Genomic DNA, 19,002 nt, shown 5'->3' with positions numbered 1-19,002 from the left:
GATCCTAACAATTCACTGTTGAAATGATTTTTTCCTGAGGTGTCCATTGCTTCTTTTGCTAATTACTTTCAATCTGCACCCTTCAGTTCTCAATCCTTCCATCAATAGGAATATATAATGTAAAATAATGTCAGTGTCCTCTAACATTTTGGGTATTCTCACTGCAATTCTCTGTATTATATTGTTTATTGAGTAAAACACCATGGAAAAGTACAGCCTATAGAGTTAATCAGAATTAGAATTACAGGTTATGTGGGAGAAGTTGCAAGCTCAAATAGGTGGAGCTGGCTGAAAGGTACACTGAAATGTAACAAGGCAGATGGAGTGGAAGGTTCAAGAGTGAGAAGTCAACTGCTTTAGGAATTGAGCAAAAGGGAGTTTCATACATCCTTAATCTATCATCCGGTTAAAAAGGTGTCTTGTTCAAATCTAGGGCTCTGTTTGGTTGAGACAATGGTTTTGGAATATGTGTTCAGACACAGGGCCCAGTTTGTTTATTAAAGTATTGCATGTTCAGAATCGGGGAACTGATTTGTTTTTTCATATATTGCACAGATTCAGCAATAGAGTTGAGCATTCCACACACTTTATTGATCATTGCAATGATTCCAACACCGCAGAGGACGTGATCTATTCTTTCTTCCGACATGTATCATTGCAATGATTCCAACACCGCAGAGGACGCGATCTATTCTTTCTTCCGACATGTAATATCTTATACTCTTTCATATTCACCTACCACTAATCCATCTGTTTAAGATCTTATCTGATTTAAAAGTACTATTTCCCCCATCCAAAGCCAGAAAGCCCTACCCTAAATAAGTACCCATTCTGTGTCTTCAAGCAATTTCTAATACTTTTCTAAATTTTATCATCACTCTACATGTACATAGAACCATGCCTGTAAAACCTAAGAATTTTGGAATTCTGGTGACTTCACATTCAGTTGCTTTCCAAACTTACTTCTCCCATCACCAACGTCCAGTGACTTATTATATTTATGTAACAGCTTCAATGCAAGTAGATGATAAAAATAAAAGCCCACAGGATCCAGGGGTATGCAGCAAGCTGAATACAAAATTGACTCAATGGCAGGAAACAAAGGGTTATTGTTGGTGGGTACTTTAGCAACTGAAAGGTTGGTTCCAATGGGGCTCAGGACCCAATTTTTTGTGGTACTTATTAACAATTTGAACTGAAATGTAGAGCGCATGATCAAGAAGTTTGCAGACAACACTAAAATTGGCCGCATGTTGGACAGTGAGGAGGGACAGAGGGAAGATGGACGGACTGAGAAGGGAGTCTGCAGAGTGCAGCAAGGTATCAATGGACTGGTCAGGTGGGCAGAAAAGTGGCAAATGGAATTCAACCCAGAGAAGTGTACAGTCAAACAAGACAAAGGGCTACACAATAAATAGGAGGAATTGGAATGGTGTAGAGAAAGTGAGGGACTATGGAGTGAAGATCCACAGATTCTTGATGGGGCAGAGCAGGTCAATAAGGTGGTTACGGCAGCTTTAATGAGCCAAGATACGGAATATAAAAGCAGGCAAGTTATGCTGGAGCTATCACCTTATTACAGAAAGCAATTAAAATGGAGGATGCTCAAGATGGTTGCGGGGTTGGAGTAAAATGCAGAGATCGGGAGGAATAAGGCCATTGAGGGGTTTGAACATGGGGATGAGAAATGTAAAGTAGATGAGAACTAGGAGAAAACAAAGGCAGTTCAGCAAGATTTGGAGAACACCAGGATAGCAAGTGTGGGAGCAGGAAGAGAAACATTCGTAATGATTTAATGGCTACGATTTAGTTAAGAATGGAATCAGGTGAAAGCAGTCCTATACAGCTGAGAACTGTGAAAGGGCATTGAAGGCAGAAGATGCGATCAGTTATGCCAATGTTTGCAGACAGGTCAAAAAGGGCAAGGGGGAAAGTTTATCTTTGTCACAAAATTTGCTGTTTGTGCTAGGCATCGTATGGTCCTTTTAAGCCTCCCCCGGTACCACAGTAGAAAACAGTACCACTGCAGGGAAGTCCATTGTCAACTTGTCCGACTACACACTTCAACCAGAAACACCATAGACTACTCTCCGGAATCGGTTGCATTCTTGGACACGCGCATCTCCATTAAGGACGGTCACCTCAGCACCTCACTGTACCGCAAGCCCACGGATAACCTCACGATGCTCCACTTCTCCAGCTTCCACCCTAAACACGTTAAAGAAGCCATCCCCTACGGACAAGCCCTCCGTATACACAGGATCTGCTCGGATGAGGAGGATCGCAACAGACACCTCCAGACGCTGAAAGATGCCCTCATAAGAACAGGATATGGCGCTAGACTCATTGATCAACAGTTCCAACGCGCCACAGCGAAAAACCGGACCGACCTCCTCAGAAGACAAACACGGGACACAGTGGACAGAGTACCCTTCGTTGTCCAGTACTTCCCCGGAGCGGAGAAGCTACGGCATCTCCTTCAGAGCCTTCAACATGTCATTGATGAAGACGAACATCTCGCCAAGGCCATCCCCACACCCCCACTTCTTGCCTTCAAACAACCGCACAACCTCAAACAGACCATTGTCCGCAGCAAACTACCCAGCCTTCAGGAGAACAGTGACCAAGACACCACACAACCCTGCCACAGCAACCTCTGCAAGACGTGCCGGATCATCGACACAGATGCCATCATCTCACGTGAGAACACCATCCACCAGGTACACGGTACATACTCTTGCAACTCAGCCAACGTTGTCTACCTGATACGCTGCAAGAAAGGATGTCCCGAGGCATGGTACATTGGGGAAACTATGCAGACGCTGCGACAACGGATGAATGAACACCGCTCGACAATCACCAGGCAAGACTGTTCTCTTCCTGTTGGGGAGCACTTCAGCGGTCACGGGTATTCGGCCTCTGATATTCGGGTAAGCGTTCTCCAAGGCGGCCTTCGCGACACACGACAGCGCAGAGTCGCTGAGCAGAAACTGATAGCCAAGTTCCGCACACACGAGGACGGCCTCAACCGGGATATTGGGTTCATGTCACACTATTTGTAACTCCCACAGTTGCGTGGACCTGCAGAGTTTCACTGGCTGTCTTGTCTGGAGACAATACACATCTTTTTAGCCTGTCTTGATGCTCTCTCCACTCCCATTGTTTTGTTTCTTAAAGACTTGATTAGTTGTAAGTATTCGCATTCCAACCATTATTCATGTAAATTGAGTCTGTGTCTTTATAAGCTGTGTTTGTGAACAGAATTCCCTCTCACCTGAAGAAGGGGCTTAGAGCTTCGAAAGCTTGTGTGGCTTTTGCTACCAAATAAACCTGTTGGACTTTAACCTGGTGTTGTTCAACTTCTTACCCCCTTTTAAGACTGACATGCAACCGTGTATGCAGGTAACTTAAAAGGGAGCGTTACTTGTGCCCAGCCTGGCAGTGCACTTGCACAGCTCAGAGGGAGCATTGGTAATGACCACACCCAAAAAGAAGTTCAATGGCTGTGGAAGTACTTGGGGTATCCTGAATTTGTGAAAGGTGATATCAAAATGGATGTTCACTTTCTTTTTAACTCAAATATGTACATGCATGTTTGAGGCACCACATCTTCCAGCTCAGAACACAGCTTTAACAAAAAAATAAGCAGATAAAGATTAAGGGGGAAACAAAGTTTGCAGCATAAATTAAGAAATCCATGATAGTAATCATTAACAAAAATCATGAACATATTTTCAATCAGAAAGCACTTTCTGATCCTGAAAAGATTTTGTGTGTACAGTTGGCTAAAACTTGCTAGTTAAATTTAGTCTTTGAAAAATAAACTTGAAATGTTTTCACTTTCCTCCCCTATACAGAAATAAATGTTTGCTCAAACTTTCAATACAGTTATTCGGAAGCTTGGCCATGGTCTATAAACAGAGCTTCTAAAAACATTTGCCCTGCAGTTAGATCTTCACAATCCTACTTTTAAATCTCCGCCTGCTTGCAGAAAGCAGGAACGTTGCAGATTATTAACTACTCATTTATCAACGTCTGCCAGGCAGCACAATGCAGCAGAACTGCACAAAGTATCCACCCTGATCCCAGCAACAGCATCTAATTAGCATAGCCTACCACAGCAACAGCACCAGATGATTGGCTGCCTTTCAAACTTGTTGGTCAAATCACAGTGAGATATGTTAATAACATACCTCTGTTGCTAGGGTACAGCCACTTACTTGTGTCCAATAGGAAAACAAGAGGTAAACAAGTGAAAATTATGCTTTGTCATAATTCCAAGCTGCTTTTAACCCCTGAGGTAACCAGCATGGAGCCAGCTAAAATAGAAAAGCAGAATATCCACATTTTTTACTCGAATAAACTATGTACACTGTACACATACATGGAATCCCAGTTACAGATTGCAAACGACTAGTAAAATGTTAAACTCACTACAATATTGTGCAAATCAAAATTAATGTTTGGAGTCATGATCCTCACACCTTTCTCAGCAAGCCGTATAAAAAGCTTGATAAGCATTTGTATACATTTTCCTGATTAGGGTTACACAATCACATTAGATATTTCAAAATTTATTACTTTTGGAGCTTCGCTCCCTGCCTAAGGGAAAGCATGCCATAAATAAAATGTTTACTGATGCCATACAAACTGTACTCATTAATCCAGAAGTCTTAATTTTTAAAAATCCAATACTGTAACTGCAATGATAGAAAATATTCGTATCAAAATGCCCATACAAGTATAGAGACTGCAAACTGGTTTTGGAATAGCAGAACTACCACTGCAGGTTTACGATGATAACACTATATTCCAAGGCAAATGAGTTTACATTTGGCATTAAATGGTGCAGCATCTTTGAAAATCATTATAAACCTGGCAGAAGCAGTATGCCTTCACCTAACCTCTGGACAGTGTTACCGAGTATGCAATCTGCACACAAGCATAATATCTTAATGTGTTAAGCACATCCCTGTAAATTCCTATTTGTCAACAGATTGCAGTAATGCATTCCCACAGAATAGCAGACTCTGTGCAAATGTTAATGCTGCTCATTAAGAAAACAAAACAATACAATAAAGATACTCAGTATTCTGCAGCAACTACCTTGTCAGTTATTCCAGCAAACCCAGAGGTAGGCAGAATCAACTAAGGGGCTCACTTAACAAAATAGGAACCAAAATGAAAATGACAATATATTTATCACCTTCCTTCTCTTGTACTTCCACCCCACTCTCCCCAGGTCACAAGGTGCGACTTAACTTGCATTTATCAACACTAACAAGCTGGTTAATGTCAAGACCCTGAGTCACTATTTAAAATGGCCAAAGCTTTTCGGAGGCATTGCTCAAAAAAATTGCTCAATAAATTGCTAGATCTTGCTAAACAACACCATGAAAAAAAAGACTACTTGGTTACTCAATCCCTGCTTTGTTTTTAGGTTGCATGTATAAATTGCTACATTTGCTTTTGTGACAATGAAAACAATTTGTTGCGTGGCTTGGTCAAGGATATGGAGAATTTCCTGATCTTCAAATATTGCCAGAGGATCTTTTACTCCAACCTGAGAAGTCACCTCAGGTTAGCATCTGGTCTGAAAGCTGGTACCTCCAACGATACAGGTTATTATTACTGCAATACACTGCACCCTAGATTCTGTCCTCAAGTCTCTGAAGTTGGACTTGACCCACTTCCTTTTGATTAATAGGATTAGGTTACTGCTGAACCAAGGCTAGCACCTAAAATTTTTCTTTTACTTTTAATTCTTTGCAATATTGCTGAAATCCATGTCCCTGATAGCATAACAGTAATCTGGAGAGGCCATAGAAGACAGGTAATCTCTGATCTGCACAGACTTAGCAGAATTGAACATATACAGTTGGTTTTAGAATTTCTGAACTAAGGAGGGGAGAAATAAATGGCTGGACTTACTTCTACTGATTGCTTTTAACGTGTATATATTGATAATCACATCAGTTCTGCCTGTGATTTATGTTATGTTTTTCAAACAATAAAAACCCTAAAACATTTATTCACCTGTGCCCATTATATTTAGTTAAAAGATATCACCACTCTTGCAACCAATACTGCCTTCACCAGAAAAATCACGAAGGGAAATTTATTAAAAGAAAAATACTTCAAATGTTGCAACGAAACACGGAAAATCAGCAATTTGTTCAGAAAGTACATGGCATAAAAATTCAACATCAACTTCCAATCTGATTAAACAAAAGGTTGTGAATATAGCCCAATCCATCACGCAAAACAGCCTCCCATCCATTGACTCTGTCTACACTTCCCGCTGCCTCGGCAAAGCAGCCAGCATAATTAAGGACCCCATGCACCCTGGACATTCTCTCTTCCACCTTCTTCCGTCAGGAAAAGATACAAAAGTCTGAAGTCATGTACCAACCGACACAATAAAGGCTTCTTCCCTAATGCCTTCAGACTTTGGAATGGACCTACCTTGCATTAAGTTGATCTTTCACTACGTCCTAGCTATAGCTGTAACACTACATTCTGCACTCATTTCCTTCTCTATGAACGGTATGCTTTGTCTGTATAGTGTGCAAGAAATAATACTTTTCACTGTATACTAATACATGTGATAATAAATCAAATCAAAAAACAAGGGCAGTTCCTCGCCTTCCAATCAGAAAAATCAACTCGTTGGATATTAGTGCAAACAATGAATTTAGAAAATAAATACAATTTTAGTTTGAGAAACAACAATTTCTCTGCTTTCTGTTGAAGTACACTTGTGCAGGCATTAGCGTGCTCCATTGGGAATTCTTCCTATATAAGCCATGTACGTGTCTTCATGAAAATCGGGAGAAAATCGGACCTCTCAGGGACAAAGGAGGGGAATTATGCTTAGAACCCAAGGGAATAGGGGAGATCCTAAATGAATACTTTGCATCGGTATTCACGAAGGAGAGGGGCGTGTTAACCGGGAGTGGCTCGGAGGGAGGTGTTGACCCGTTACAGAAAATCTCCATTACAAGAGAGGAAGTGTTAGGTTTTTTAGGGAACATTAAAACTGACAAAGCCCCAGGGCCTGATGGCATCTATCCTCGACTGCTCAGGGAGACGAGAGATGAAATTGCTGGGCCTCTGACGGAAATCTTTGTCGCTTCTTTGGACACGGGTGAGGTCCCTGAGGATTGGAGGATAGCGAATGTGGTCCCGTTGTTTAAGAAGGGTAGCAGGGATAACCCAGGAAATTATAGGCCGGTGAGCTTGACGTCCGTGGTAGGGAAGTTGTTGGAGAGGATTCTTAGAGACAGGATGTATGTGCATTTAGAACGGAACAATCTCATTAGTGACAGACAGCATGGTTTTGTAAGAGGGAGGTCGTGCCTTACAAATTTGGTGGAGTTTTTTGAGGAAGTGACAAAAACGGTCGATGAAGGAAGGGCCGTGGATGTCGTCTATATGGATTTCAGTAAGGCATTTGACAAAGTCCCACATGGCAGGTTGGTTAAGAAGGTTAAGGCTCATGGGATACAAGGAGAAGTGGCTAGATGGGTGGAGAACTGGCTTGGCCATAGGAGACAGAGGGTAGTGGTCGAAGGGTCTTTTTCCGGCTGGAGGTCTGTGACCAGTGGTGTTCCGCAGGGCTCTGTACTGGGACCTCTGCTATTTGTGATATATATATATATATATATAAATGATTTGGAAGAAGGTGTAACTGGTGTAATCAGCAAGTTTGCGGATGACACGAAGATGGCTGGAATTGCGGATAGCGAAGAGCATTGTCGGGCAATACAGCAGGATATAGATAGGCTGGAAAATTGGGCGGAGAGGTGGCAGATGGAGTTTAATCCGGATAAATGCGAAGTGATGCATTTTGGAAGAAATAATGTAGGGAGGAGTTATACAATAAATGGCAGAGTCATCAGGAGTATAGAAACACAGAGGGACCTAGGTGTGCAAGTCCACAAATCCTTGAAGGTGGCAACACAGGTGGAGAAGGTGGTGAAGAAGGCATATGGTATGCTTGCCTTTATAGGACGGGGTATAGAGTATAAAAGCTGGAGTCTGATGATGCAGCTGTATAGAACGCTGGTTAGGCCACATTTGGAGTACTGCGTCCAGTTCTGGTCGCCGCACTACCAGAAGGACGTGGAGGCATTGGAGAGAGTGCAGAGAAGGTTTACCAGGATGTTGCCTGGTATGGAGGGTCTTAGCTATGAGGAGAGATTGGGTAGACTGGGGTTGTTCTCCTTGGAAAGACGGAGAATGAGGGGAGATCTAATAGAGGTATACAAGACTATGAAGGGTATAGATAGGGTGAACAGTGGGAAGCTTTTTCCCAGGTCGGAGGTGACGATCACGAGGGGTCACGGGCTCAAGCTGAGAGGGGCGAAGTATAACTCAGATATCAGAGGGACGATTTTTACACAGAGGGTGGTGGGGGCCTGGAATGCCCTGCCAAGTAGGGTGGTGGAGGCAGGCACGCTGACATCGTTTAAGACTTACCTGGATAGTCACATGAGCAGCCTGGGAATGGAGGGATACAAACGATCGGTCTAGTTGGACCAAGGAGTGGCACAGGCTTGGAGGGCCGAAGGGCCTGTTTCCTGTGCTGTACTGTTCTTTGTTCTTTGTTCTATGACAAACTTGCAATCTTACATGGGATTTCGTATTTTCCACTTGTTCCATTATGAGAATAATGAATTCAAAGAAAGTATTTAAAATTGATTCTTGATCTAAAAGATTACAGTGGTTAGCACCATCCCTCTCAGTGCCAGGGACCTGGGTTCAATTCCCAGTTAGGGTCTCTGTCTGTATGGAGTCTGCCCATTTTCCCCGTTTCTGCGTGGGTTTTCTCTCAGTCCGAAAAGTAAAGTTCATTTATTAGTCACAAGTAAGGCTTACATTAACACTGCAATGAAGTTACTGTGAAATTCCCCTAGTTGCCACACTCCGGTGTCTCTTAGGGTCAATGTACCTAACCAGCATGTTTTTCAGACTGTGGGAGGAAACCCACGCAGACACGGGGAGAACGTGCAAACTCCACACAGTGACCCAAGCCGGGAATCGAACCCGGGTCCCCGGCGCTGAGAGGCAGCAGTGTAAACCACTGGGCCAGCGCAGAAGATGTGCTGGTTAGGTGCATTGACTATGCTAAACTCTCCCTCAGTGTACCCAAACAGGCACCGGAATGTGGCGACTAGGGGATTTTTCACAGTAACTTCATTGTAGTGTTAATGTAAGCCTACTTATGACACTAATAAATAAACTTTTTTTTAAAAACTTTAAAACATAATGGATTCCGTTAACCTGAACTTTTTCCTCAATGCTCACAAATTCACTACATAATATTTTAACTTCTCAGACATTTATATTACAAAGTACATGACAGGTATCCCACTGACTCATATCCACAAATATTATCAGTGGTGAGTGATGCAGAGAGCAAGACCAACTCTTAACAGTTAATTGTAGAAAAGTGAGAAAGCAACAATCATATTCAGGGTTTACCAATGTAATATTTTAACACCAAAGAACATATATGTGTAGCATAAAAACACTCATTGGCAGAGGAGGGACAACACAGATTATTCTTATTCCTCTACAGTTATTGTGCAATCTTTATTGATGTAAAATCAAAGCCCACTGTTCAACTGGACATTCTATAAAGTGACGATGGGTGAGCTCAACCACAGTAGAAGTAGACCGTTCACATTGTTTTCAACAAACAATTACATAACTTCTGGCTATATTGAGATTTTGTAACTTCTGTCATAAAGGCCATAAATTTTATGTCATCAATAAATTTGCAGCTTAACCTGGAACTCTATTTCCAATCACAACATCTCCAATAATGAAACAGTCGGTCAGCCTACAGCAGGACCTGGATAACACACAGGCTGTGACAGGTAACATTTGTTCAACATATAGGCTAGGTAACAATAATTTTGATTAGAAAGCACAACCATCTTCAAAACCTTCAACATTTTGAGGGTCACCAGCGACCAAACGTTTAACTAGATCAGACATACAAATTCTGACTGCAAAGATAGAGGAGGTTGAATCCGTGGCTTATGTCCTGACCTCGCAAAGCCTATCTTCTTCGACCAAGATTCAGGTAGATGCTGGGGTGTTACCACTCCCCTGGTTGGATGTAGTTGCAACACTCAAGAACCTTGACACTATTATCGGGATCAATATCCATCGCCTCCGCCACTACAGTACAATGGCTGCGAAATGCATGATATACTAGATGTAGTGCAGCAGATCGCCGATGTTATTCCAATAGCTACGACTTCCTATGCAGCCTCTACCATCACAAGTAGCAGTGTTGTGGTAACACCATGATCTCATTCCAAGTCACACATCATCATCTTTCCTAGACATACATCATCACTGTTTCATAATCAATAGGGAATTCTAAAAGAATATGGAGTAACATTGCGTGACCCCTATCACCAACACCTTTCCAAACGGCAAACATGTGTGTCAACAAATGTAGTTAAGTCAGTGTCCTATGTCAAAAGAGAATTCTATAAGGACCTGAAGGGGGGCAAAAAATGCAGGGCTCAGGGTGAAAAGGCAGGAATGGAACTGGTTGAGTAGCTCTTGCGTAGACTCAGGATGCATAGGATGAACTAAATGGTTCCAGCATGGGAGGCAACCATTCTTGATTCTGATCTTTAAGCTATTTTCACTCTAATTGGAAGTTTCAAGTTATACTTTGAAGTAAAGAATCTCAAACTTCAGAAACATTCAGGAGATATTTAATGGATATCAATATGGAGGAAATAAATATATCGTGTACACCATTTGAAAACTCACCACCTTTGGAAAGTTCTAGGTAAAACTCTTGAGACTAAAAAGTAGTGTTCCACTCAGTGCCATGGACAAGATCGGTATTCAACTGGTATGTTATGCAAACATAGCAGAATAAATTTGTTTAACAACAAAAAAAGCTTGGATATGGTTCTAAATTGTTTTGTACAGATGCATAATAATATGGTTGAGGAAAAGCAAATGGCACAATTTGTGGGTTTTTGCCATTTCACTACGCTCTTACCATTCAAAATTAATGCATTTAAAGCATTCTGAAAAATAAGCAGCTGTTGTATTTGTTCCTATAAATTGATTTTTTGTTAAAGTATTTTTAGCACGTTACGTCTGCACATTGAACCCACAGTTCCCTCCTCTAAAAAACAGCAATTGTGTTTCATTGCAGTTGAGACTATTTTTATTGGACTAAAAAAATGGGTCAGGTACGGTTTAATTGTTAAACAAAACATTTAGATTCCTCTGCAGCAGGTAAAATAAGCCCTGCATATTTAAGTGTGTTACTAATTGGCTTGGGTTAGTAATACCAATAACCTTGTTAACATCTTCGTCAGGATAATTTACAAATAAAGCATTCAAAAGGTGCAGTGTGGGAAACATTAGTAACGTACTGCACACTGCAAATCATATTTTCTTCACCCCTTCAGGTCAGAATATTCTCCCTCCACCAAATAAAGTGGCCCATAGACATAACATGACTTAACCCGTTCAATGTCCAAAAACATTAGAGACGTACAAACAAATTTCCAAACATCAAAGCTGCGTTCTATGCAGCCAATCCTTTTCTCCAACATCTTCCATGCTTCAGGTACCTCCTGAATAGAACAATTTTGTGCAATTGCACTGACATTCTTCTCACAGCTGCATGTTTCTTCAATCTAGGTCTCAGACAGCAATGATTCCATTAGATTTCTGGCAGGGTCAGCAATACGCATTAGACCCAACACCTCAAACTACCCAGTCGCTTTGTTCCCCAAATGAAGCTCATTCTATAATTTCACTTACACAGCTCCATCAGCAAGTCACATTGTGCTGCACTTGTATTTTAACACAAAAGTACCACTAGCAGTATATCAATGTTCTAGCCCTGATTGCAACCAGTAGAGTTAATTCATATTACTTGATTGTTAAGCTCAGTTGCAGCTTTAAATTCATACAATACTGTAGCCCAATATGCTTCAACTTATTTTTGCTTGAAGCCTTTTTAAAGGACTTACTAAACTTGTTAAAAAAGAACAGATTCCCAATTAAGCTTTGGTTTGTTCCACAATTATTCTAGTATGGCACAATACTGTACAGTAAAAATGACAAGAAAGGATTGACTAAGACAGCCAATAACATCCTGAACTAAGAATGAATCAGAGCACAGAAGCAGCCATTAAGTTGCTTGTGCCTGTGCCAATTCTTTTGAAAGAGTTATCCAATAGTTACTCTCGCCTCCTCTTTCACCATTTGAAAGTTACTTTTCGACCTGCTTCTGTCACTCTTCAAGGCAATGCATTTCAGATCATATTTCGGTACAGAAATATCCTCATGTCTGGCTTTGACTATTTTACTAACCAACTTAAATCTGGGTCCACTCATTACCTATCCCCATCATCAGAAACACTTTTGCCTTATTTTCTCAAGTAAAATCCTTGATATGTTGAACATCCGTTAAACTTCCCCTTAAGTTTCCCTCCTTTGAGAAGAGCAGATTTTTCACTCTCCCCACATAACCTAAGTCCAGGACGTAATTTCAGCAAATCTCATATTAAGCCTCGCCAATGCCTTTCATCCATTCAGTAAAATGAATCTATATTTTTCCATAAGTACAAAATTTAGTTGATATATGAACTCTGATTTGACTGAGCCAAGTCCATTTGATGTTAAAAATGAAATTTAACGAACAGAGAAACAAGAGATGTTGCAGATTCAAGTTGCTTCCTGGTACTTGCCTTGGCATCAAAATCCCAGAATAACTTAAAAATGAAAATACCTGTGTGCATTGTCTTCTTCTGTCGAGTCTCATATCATTCTTTGTGGAGTATCTAGCTGCAAAATCACAGCGCTCTACAAAAACAAAAGAAATGCAGAAATTATTTTAAAATGTCAGAATATGAAAAATATTGATTAGCTGCTTCTTAGTTATTGCCACATCGGGCTGACATTAAAAAGGACAAGGTCACAGTGAACTACAATTTTGTGAAGTGTTTCATCAAACTCTTAAGTTTGAAGGAGAGAAATGGATGTCCACAATTTTAAAACTTGGACCCATTAATATAGCACTGCTTGGAGCACACCAAAATGTTTTAAGTTACCAATCACCAGCAAAATTCAAAAATAAGACTAATAAGCAGATTTGTTCTGATTCAGCTTTGCGATTGAAACAAATCGGGAAAGTCTGCATATTTCGAACACAAATATAACTCAATTCGAAGACTGTTTCTATATTCATTCCCATGTGAATGTACTTTATTTTGTTATATTTTCCTAAGTTTAATACTTTCACATCTCTGCAGTCAGAAACTGGTTGATGCAAACATTATGTTGTAATAAGTTTACTCCCACTTCTAGTTTTGAAATTATCAAAGGTTATTGGGGGTAGGTGAAATGTGGTGTTGAGGCTACCTACAATCAGATCAGCCATGATCTTATTGAATGACAGAGCAGGTTCAAGGGACTGAATGGCCCTCTCCTGCTCCAAATGCATATGCTCCTGTGTTCATAAGATAGATCAGGGATCAATATATTCAATGTCAGAAATGAAACTTTTGAAAAAGAGCAACATGATGCCTGAAACACAGACTTGTACTACATACTGAAATGTTCTACTACGTTCTTTTCATCAACTGCCTTCATGACATGCATGCATTAGCCAATTTAAAACATAAGCCATTGGAGCAGGGAGTAGGTCATTCAGCCCATCATCTGCTCCGCCATTCAATTTACTAACTGATCTGATATAATTCTCAATTCCATTTTCCCGCCTTTTCCCCATAGCCCTTGATTCCCTTACTGATTAAAATAGAGGATTGGTGCAATTTGCACATAAGTAATCTGAAGAACAAGTTGCCACGATCCTCAATGTTAATCTGATTGCAGCAAATCTCAAAATTTGTTAAATATACTTGAAACTGTGCTAGTACAACAGGGATCCACCAGAGGAAGCCACAACATCATTGGCAGATATGTGATTGCAAGTTACTCAGGGAATCAGTGCATAGTTCAGTCCTGGTTTTACCTCCCTGTGCAACATCATAAATTAAAATTAGGGCCTGAGAGCCCACAAATGTTAATTTTGAGGGGCAGCTACCAATATTGCCAAAACTGAAAATTTCCCAAATGGAGTCATTCAGTAAAAGCTGCAATACACATTTAAATGTCCCCCAAAACTGGCCCTAGGAGATAATTGGACACCCTTGCAATAGTGTTGAAATCTCAGAACATGAAAAAAAACTAGAAAACTCCTTTTAATTTTGAATAAGTTGAATGGCCTTTAGTTCCTTGATCAATTTTCGCACAACTCCAGACATAGGTCTGGGCTCGCGATTCCATCCTTCTCCCAGGCTAAGTCCGAGATTAAAACAGTGTGATCTCAAGCATGGCGTCATACTTGATTGCAAGATGAGCTTCTGACCACATATTCGCACCATCAGCCAGATCACCTATTTAAACCTCCCTAGTTTTATCTTGGCTTCACCCACCTCAGCCCATCTGTTGCAGAAACCCTCATCCATGCATGTACTATTCCTGGACTCAACTATTCCAACATATTCCTGGCTGGTCTTCCCAATTCTACCCGCCAGATACTTGAGGTCATCCAAAACTCTGCTACCCAAGTCTCAACTTCAACCAATTTGCATTCATCTATTCCTTGTGTTTAAGAACTTACACTGGCTCCCAGTCAAGCAACAGCACCATTTTAAAATCTCAAATGCCTCCAAAGCCTTGTCCCTCCCTATCTCTAATTTCTTTCCACTGGTCAATTCCCAGAATCAGAATCCCTACAGTGCAGGAGGCCATTCGGCCTATTCAGTCTGCACCGACACTGCAAAAGATCATCTTCCCCAGGCCCACCCCCGCTCTATCCCCATAACCCCACACATTTATCCCACCAATTTGATTTATTATTCCCACATAGACAATCACCCACGGCTGGAATCAAACCCTGGTCTCTAATCACTGTGCCACCATGCCGCCCAGAAAATCCAAGCTCCTCTAATTCTGGCCTCGAGTGCCCCCATTTTAAATTGCTCTATCACTGATGCCAAAGCCTTAAGCTATCTAGGCCCTAAGCTCTGGAATGCCCTCCCTACAACTCTTCAGCGTTCTACCTCACTTTCCGCCTTTCAGTCACTCCTTAAAAGTAACCTTGTGACCAACTTCTGGTCATTTTACTGGATATTTCCTTCTGTAGTTTGTTATCAAAAACCTATTAAAACACAGTCTTGCAAATGTCAACTGACCCAGCAACCAGCCTTTTGGTGTGAGAGAATCGGAGACATTCACGAGCGTTTTCTGAAAAGGCGTTTCCTCATTTCGTTTCTGAATCACCTCGCTGTAATTTGAAGGCTGATGTTCTGGATACTTTTCCATTTTAAACAGTTCAATTTGAACACCCCTCTCCTTCTAAACTACAAGCTGTTCCCAATCCCTTTATCCTTGGTATTATTTTATTTCGTCAACCAATTCAGGTACCTCTTTTTAATTATTTTAATCAATATTAAAGTTCTCTAATGATGCCCAATTAAAAGTATGGCAAATTCTGTGGAAGATTATATATGGCAGATATGCTTCAATGCAGATAAATATGAAGTAGCACGTTTGCAAAATAATGAAAAGCAATGCAAGATTCTTGAGAGAAACAAGAAAAATCAAAAGGTATAAATATATTGATTCTCAAAGACAAAAATGTGTTCTATACAGAGGACTTCAATATAAAACATAGAAATAATATTGAATTTGCAAGATGGTCTGGTCACGATTTAAACAGCATAGTTCCTGTAAATCAGCAAAGTGAGGGAAAGCATCATGATTCTCAAGAACAATATCAGAAAAGAAAAGTTACAGTTGTGCAGAGACTTGAAATAATGCCCCCATGCCAGTGGAGCAGATAAACAAAGAAAATAAATGAAAGATTGTCAGAGTAAGCAATGCAATCATTTCAATTGGATGGCAAATTGGTAACAAGGATGCAATTGACTGAGATCTATCATAAAAAGATCAAAACTTAAAATAATCCCAGAGAACAAAAGGGAACTCTTCGCCAGAAGTGGATTTTAATGAAGATTTTTTTATGAGCATCTCGGGTCTCTTTAGTATCCACCAAATATTTTAACCTGATCCACATCAATGTTCCCCTACAGCCCCCAGATAATTCACCCTCTTACCTCACATTCTATATCCAGTCCATTACTTTATTATTCCATTTTGTTGCCTACTTAGCGTATGTGTTTTGTTGAAAATTTTCACAAAAATCCAAGATAAATACAAGTGACCACCATCCCCAGTGCCTTCACTACATAATTTGGATGGTCACTCACAAGTAAATGTCAAGGTAAAATTACCCAGAGTAGGTATCATAATATAACGACTTTCTGACAACATTTGCTGATACCGGTTCTCCCTCACTTTCACTTGGACACTGATTTAATTGAAATCGCTCATTATTACATACGTCATCTGTACACATGCTTGTGAACTTACTCGTAATTTGTGAAATGGTCTCTGTGCAGCATAATGGTATTTTAAGCTGCTAACCCACACTGCCCTGTCTAAAGCCGAATGCCACGTTTGGGAATCAGTATTTTTTATTAACTTTTCCTAAAATAGCTGAACCCTCTTGTTAACCTTGCCTTATATTTGCTTGTTAATTTGAGACAAATTACTTTGTTTTTCATGTTATGTTGATTCAACGTAGTCTGCTTCAACTTTTGCTGACAATTGAAAGCTTCCTACTTTCAACTCAACCATCTTTTCCATCACTCTCCAAAGAAATTGTATCCCTTCTAAAGGCATCTTCTTTACCTTTTGGGGGAAACCAAGTATTTTGGATTCATGTCACAATTCCCACAGTGCAGTTAGGAAAGGAGTTCTAGGATTTGGATCCAGCAACAGTTCAAAGAACTGCATCATAGTACTAAATCAGGTACTTAGTGGGGAACTTTCAGATGGTGCTGTTCCCGTGCAACTCCTGCCTTTGTTCTTCTAGGTAGTAGTGGCCACGGTTTTGCAAAGTCCTATCAAAGGAGGCTTGGCAAGTTTCTGCAGTGCATTTTATAGATGATACAAAAATCTGCATCTGTGCCATTAGTGGAGTAAGTTTATGTTTAAGGTTTTACACTGGGCAGCAAGCAAGCTTTCTACAGATGGTGTCAAACTTCTTCAGTGTTGTTGGAGCTGCACTCATCCAAGCAAGTGGAGAATATTACACCACAGTCCTAACTGGCTCGTCCAGTTAGATTTCTAGTCAATAATAATACCACGCAACCTCATCGCTTACCAGACCAAGCTCGAATGTTGTCAAAATCTTGCTGCATATGGGCACGAATAGCTTCAGCTTCTGGGAAGTTGAGAATGGTGTTAAACACTGCACAATAATGAGTGAATATTTATAAATCTGGCCATATGATGGTGAGGAGGGTAGTGATGAAGTAGCTGAAGCTGGTTGGACCATCTGCCTTTGTACAAGATGCGACTCAAATCAGTGGAGCACTTTTCTCCAATTGCCACCGATTCCAATTTTGCTCGTGATCGTTGATGGCAAACCCAGCCAAATGCTGCTGCATGCAAGATCAGACATGTCACCTCACATCCTGAATTCAGCTTCGTTATCCACATTTGGACTAAGGCTTTAATGAGCTCGGAAATGGAGTAGCCCTGGCAATGTCACTTGATATAACTTTTGATGACATCGTCCCATCACTTTGCTGATAACTGAGTGTAGACTCATGAACTGGCAGGGTTGGATTTGTCCTACTTTTGTGGACGGGACACAGCTCAGTAATTTTCCATTATGTTAAGAAGGTTCCAGTGTTGGAGGGGCAATAACTCCAGAATGCACTAAGACCAAGACAAACTGCACACCAATTGAGCTTGGCAGTCTGTGGAATATAACTCCACTGCAGTGAGAAGCCAGATTCAATAATGATCAGGCTGCTCGTTGGACCTTCAAGGCAATTTATAAAGATACTGGATAGTATCAGACTCTTCCAAGTGCAGTCTACTAACATTAAAAGATAAATCCTATGCATTCACTTTGCTAGATGCTGGCTGTCCATAACTGAAGCTCTAAAGTTGCTATAAAGGCAGCCATAGAGTGAAGTCATTATGGTACAGGCTTAACAATGAAGTCAGCATATTTGATTTATCACATGTATTAGTATATAGTGAAAAGTATTGTTTCCGCACTCTACAGGCACAGCATACCAGATAGAAAGGAAAAGAAAGTGCAGTGACAAGAGAACATCTTATAGATGCAGTGACAAGAGAACATCTTCACAGATAGTTACAGCCACCAATTTTAATCCTCTCAAATTTCAAGGAAAAAACTTAATTTACCATAAAACTATAGATTATAGTTTATCAAAAGCTATTTACATGGTTATCCCGACAGCTAAAACACTTACAGGAATTTAAGCGTTTGTTAGAAACACATTTATCATTGCTAGCATAAAAAATGTGCAACCTTTGAAAAAACACCTGTCATTCACTAAATTCCATGTTATTTTACTAAACAAAGTAAAAATCTAAAAAGGCTAAAGACACAGGACCATCAGCAAATATAGGCAGTACAAATAAAAAATTATGATTCCCACTTTTTGTTCCAAATTTCTAGCATATTGCATTGCTTATTTCTTTTTCCAAATCAAAAGTTGTTCACCCGCATAACTTCTATCTTCACCACATCTCCCTCCCGAAAGGCCATAAAACTTCATTCATTGAAGCTTCCAGATCACTTTGTCTGTTTTGATAGTGATCAACTTTGAAATCAACTTGAGATTTTATGGAGAATCAAATAAACCAAGGTATTCAAATGATCAGTTCAATAACTTTGAAATTTGCTTCAATTCTGTGAAAAGCATGGCTTCTCGCACTCGATTAAAAATTATTCTGATAAAATACTGCAGATTACATTAGTACATTAGCAAATGTGAAACCAAAATATTGTCTAGAGAAAGAGCAGGTACTGCAAAATCAATTTAACCAGAT

At 40.3% G+C, this 19,002-nt stretch overlaps 1 protein-coding gene across 9 annotated transcripts in view; it reads right to left on the bottom strand.

The window, feature by feature from the left end:
* The window catches only part of dyrk1aa (dual-specificity tyrosine-(Y)-phosphorylation regulated kinase 1A, a), a 114,786-nt gene that overhangs the window by 62,979 nt on the left and 32,805 nt on the right, over positions 1–19,002 (bottom strand). For all 9 annotated transcript variants that reach the window (XM_078232720.1, XM_078232728.1, XM_078232725.1 and 6 more), the window contains one exon: positions 12,788–12,861. In XM_078232720.1, coding sequence (XP_078088846.1) covers positions 12,788–12,797 — 10 coding nt within the window. In that variant the 5' untranslated portion in view covers positions 12,798–12,861. The remainder of the gene's footprint in view (positions 1–12,787; positions 12,862–19,002) is intronic.

Source organism: Mustelus asterias, chromosome 17 (assembly GCF_964213995.1).
Source record: "Mustelus asterias chromosome 17, sMusAst1.hap1.1, whole genome shotgun sequence".
NCBI classification, from domain to species: Eukaryota; Metazoa; Chordata; class Chondrichthyes; order Carcharhiniformes; family Triakidae; genus Mustelus; species Mustelus asterias.
The sequence above is the reverse complement of the archived record's forward strand: the minus strand, read 5'-3'. Positions and strand labels throughout refer to the sequence as shown.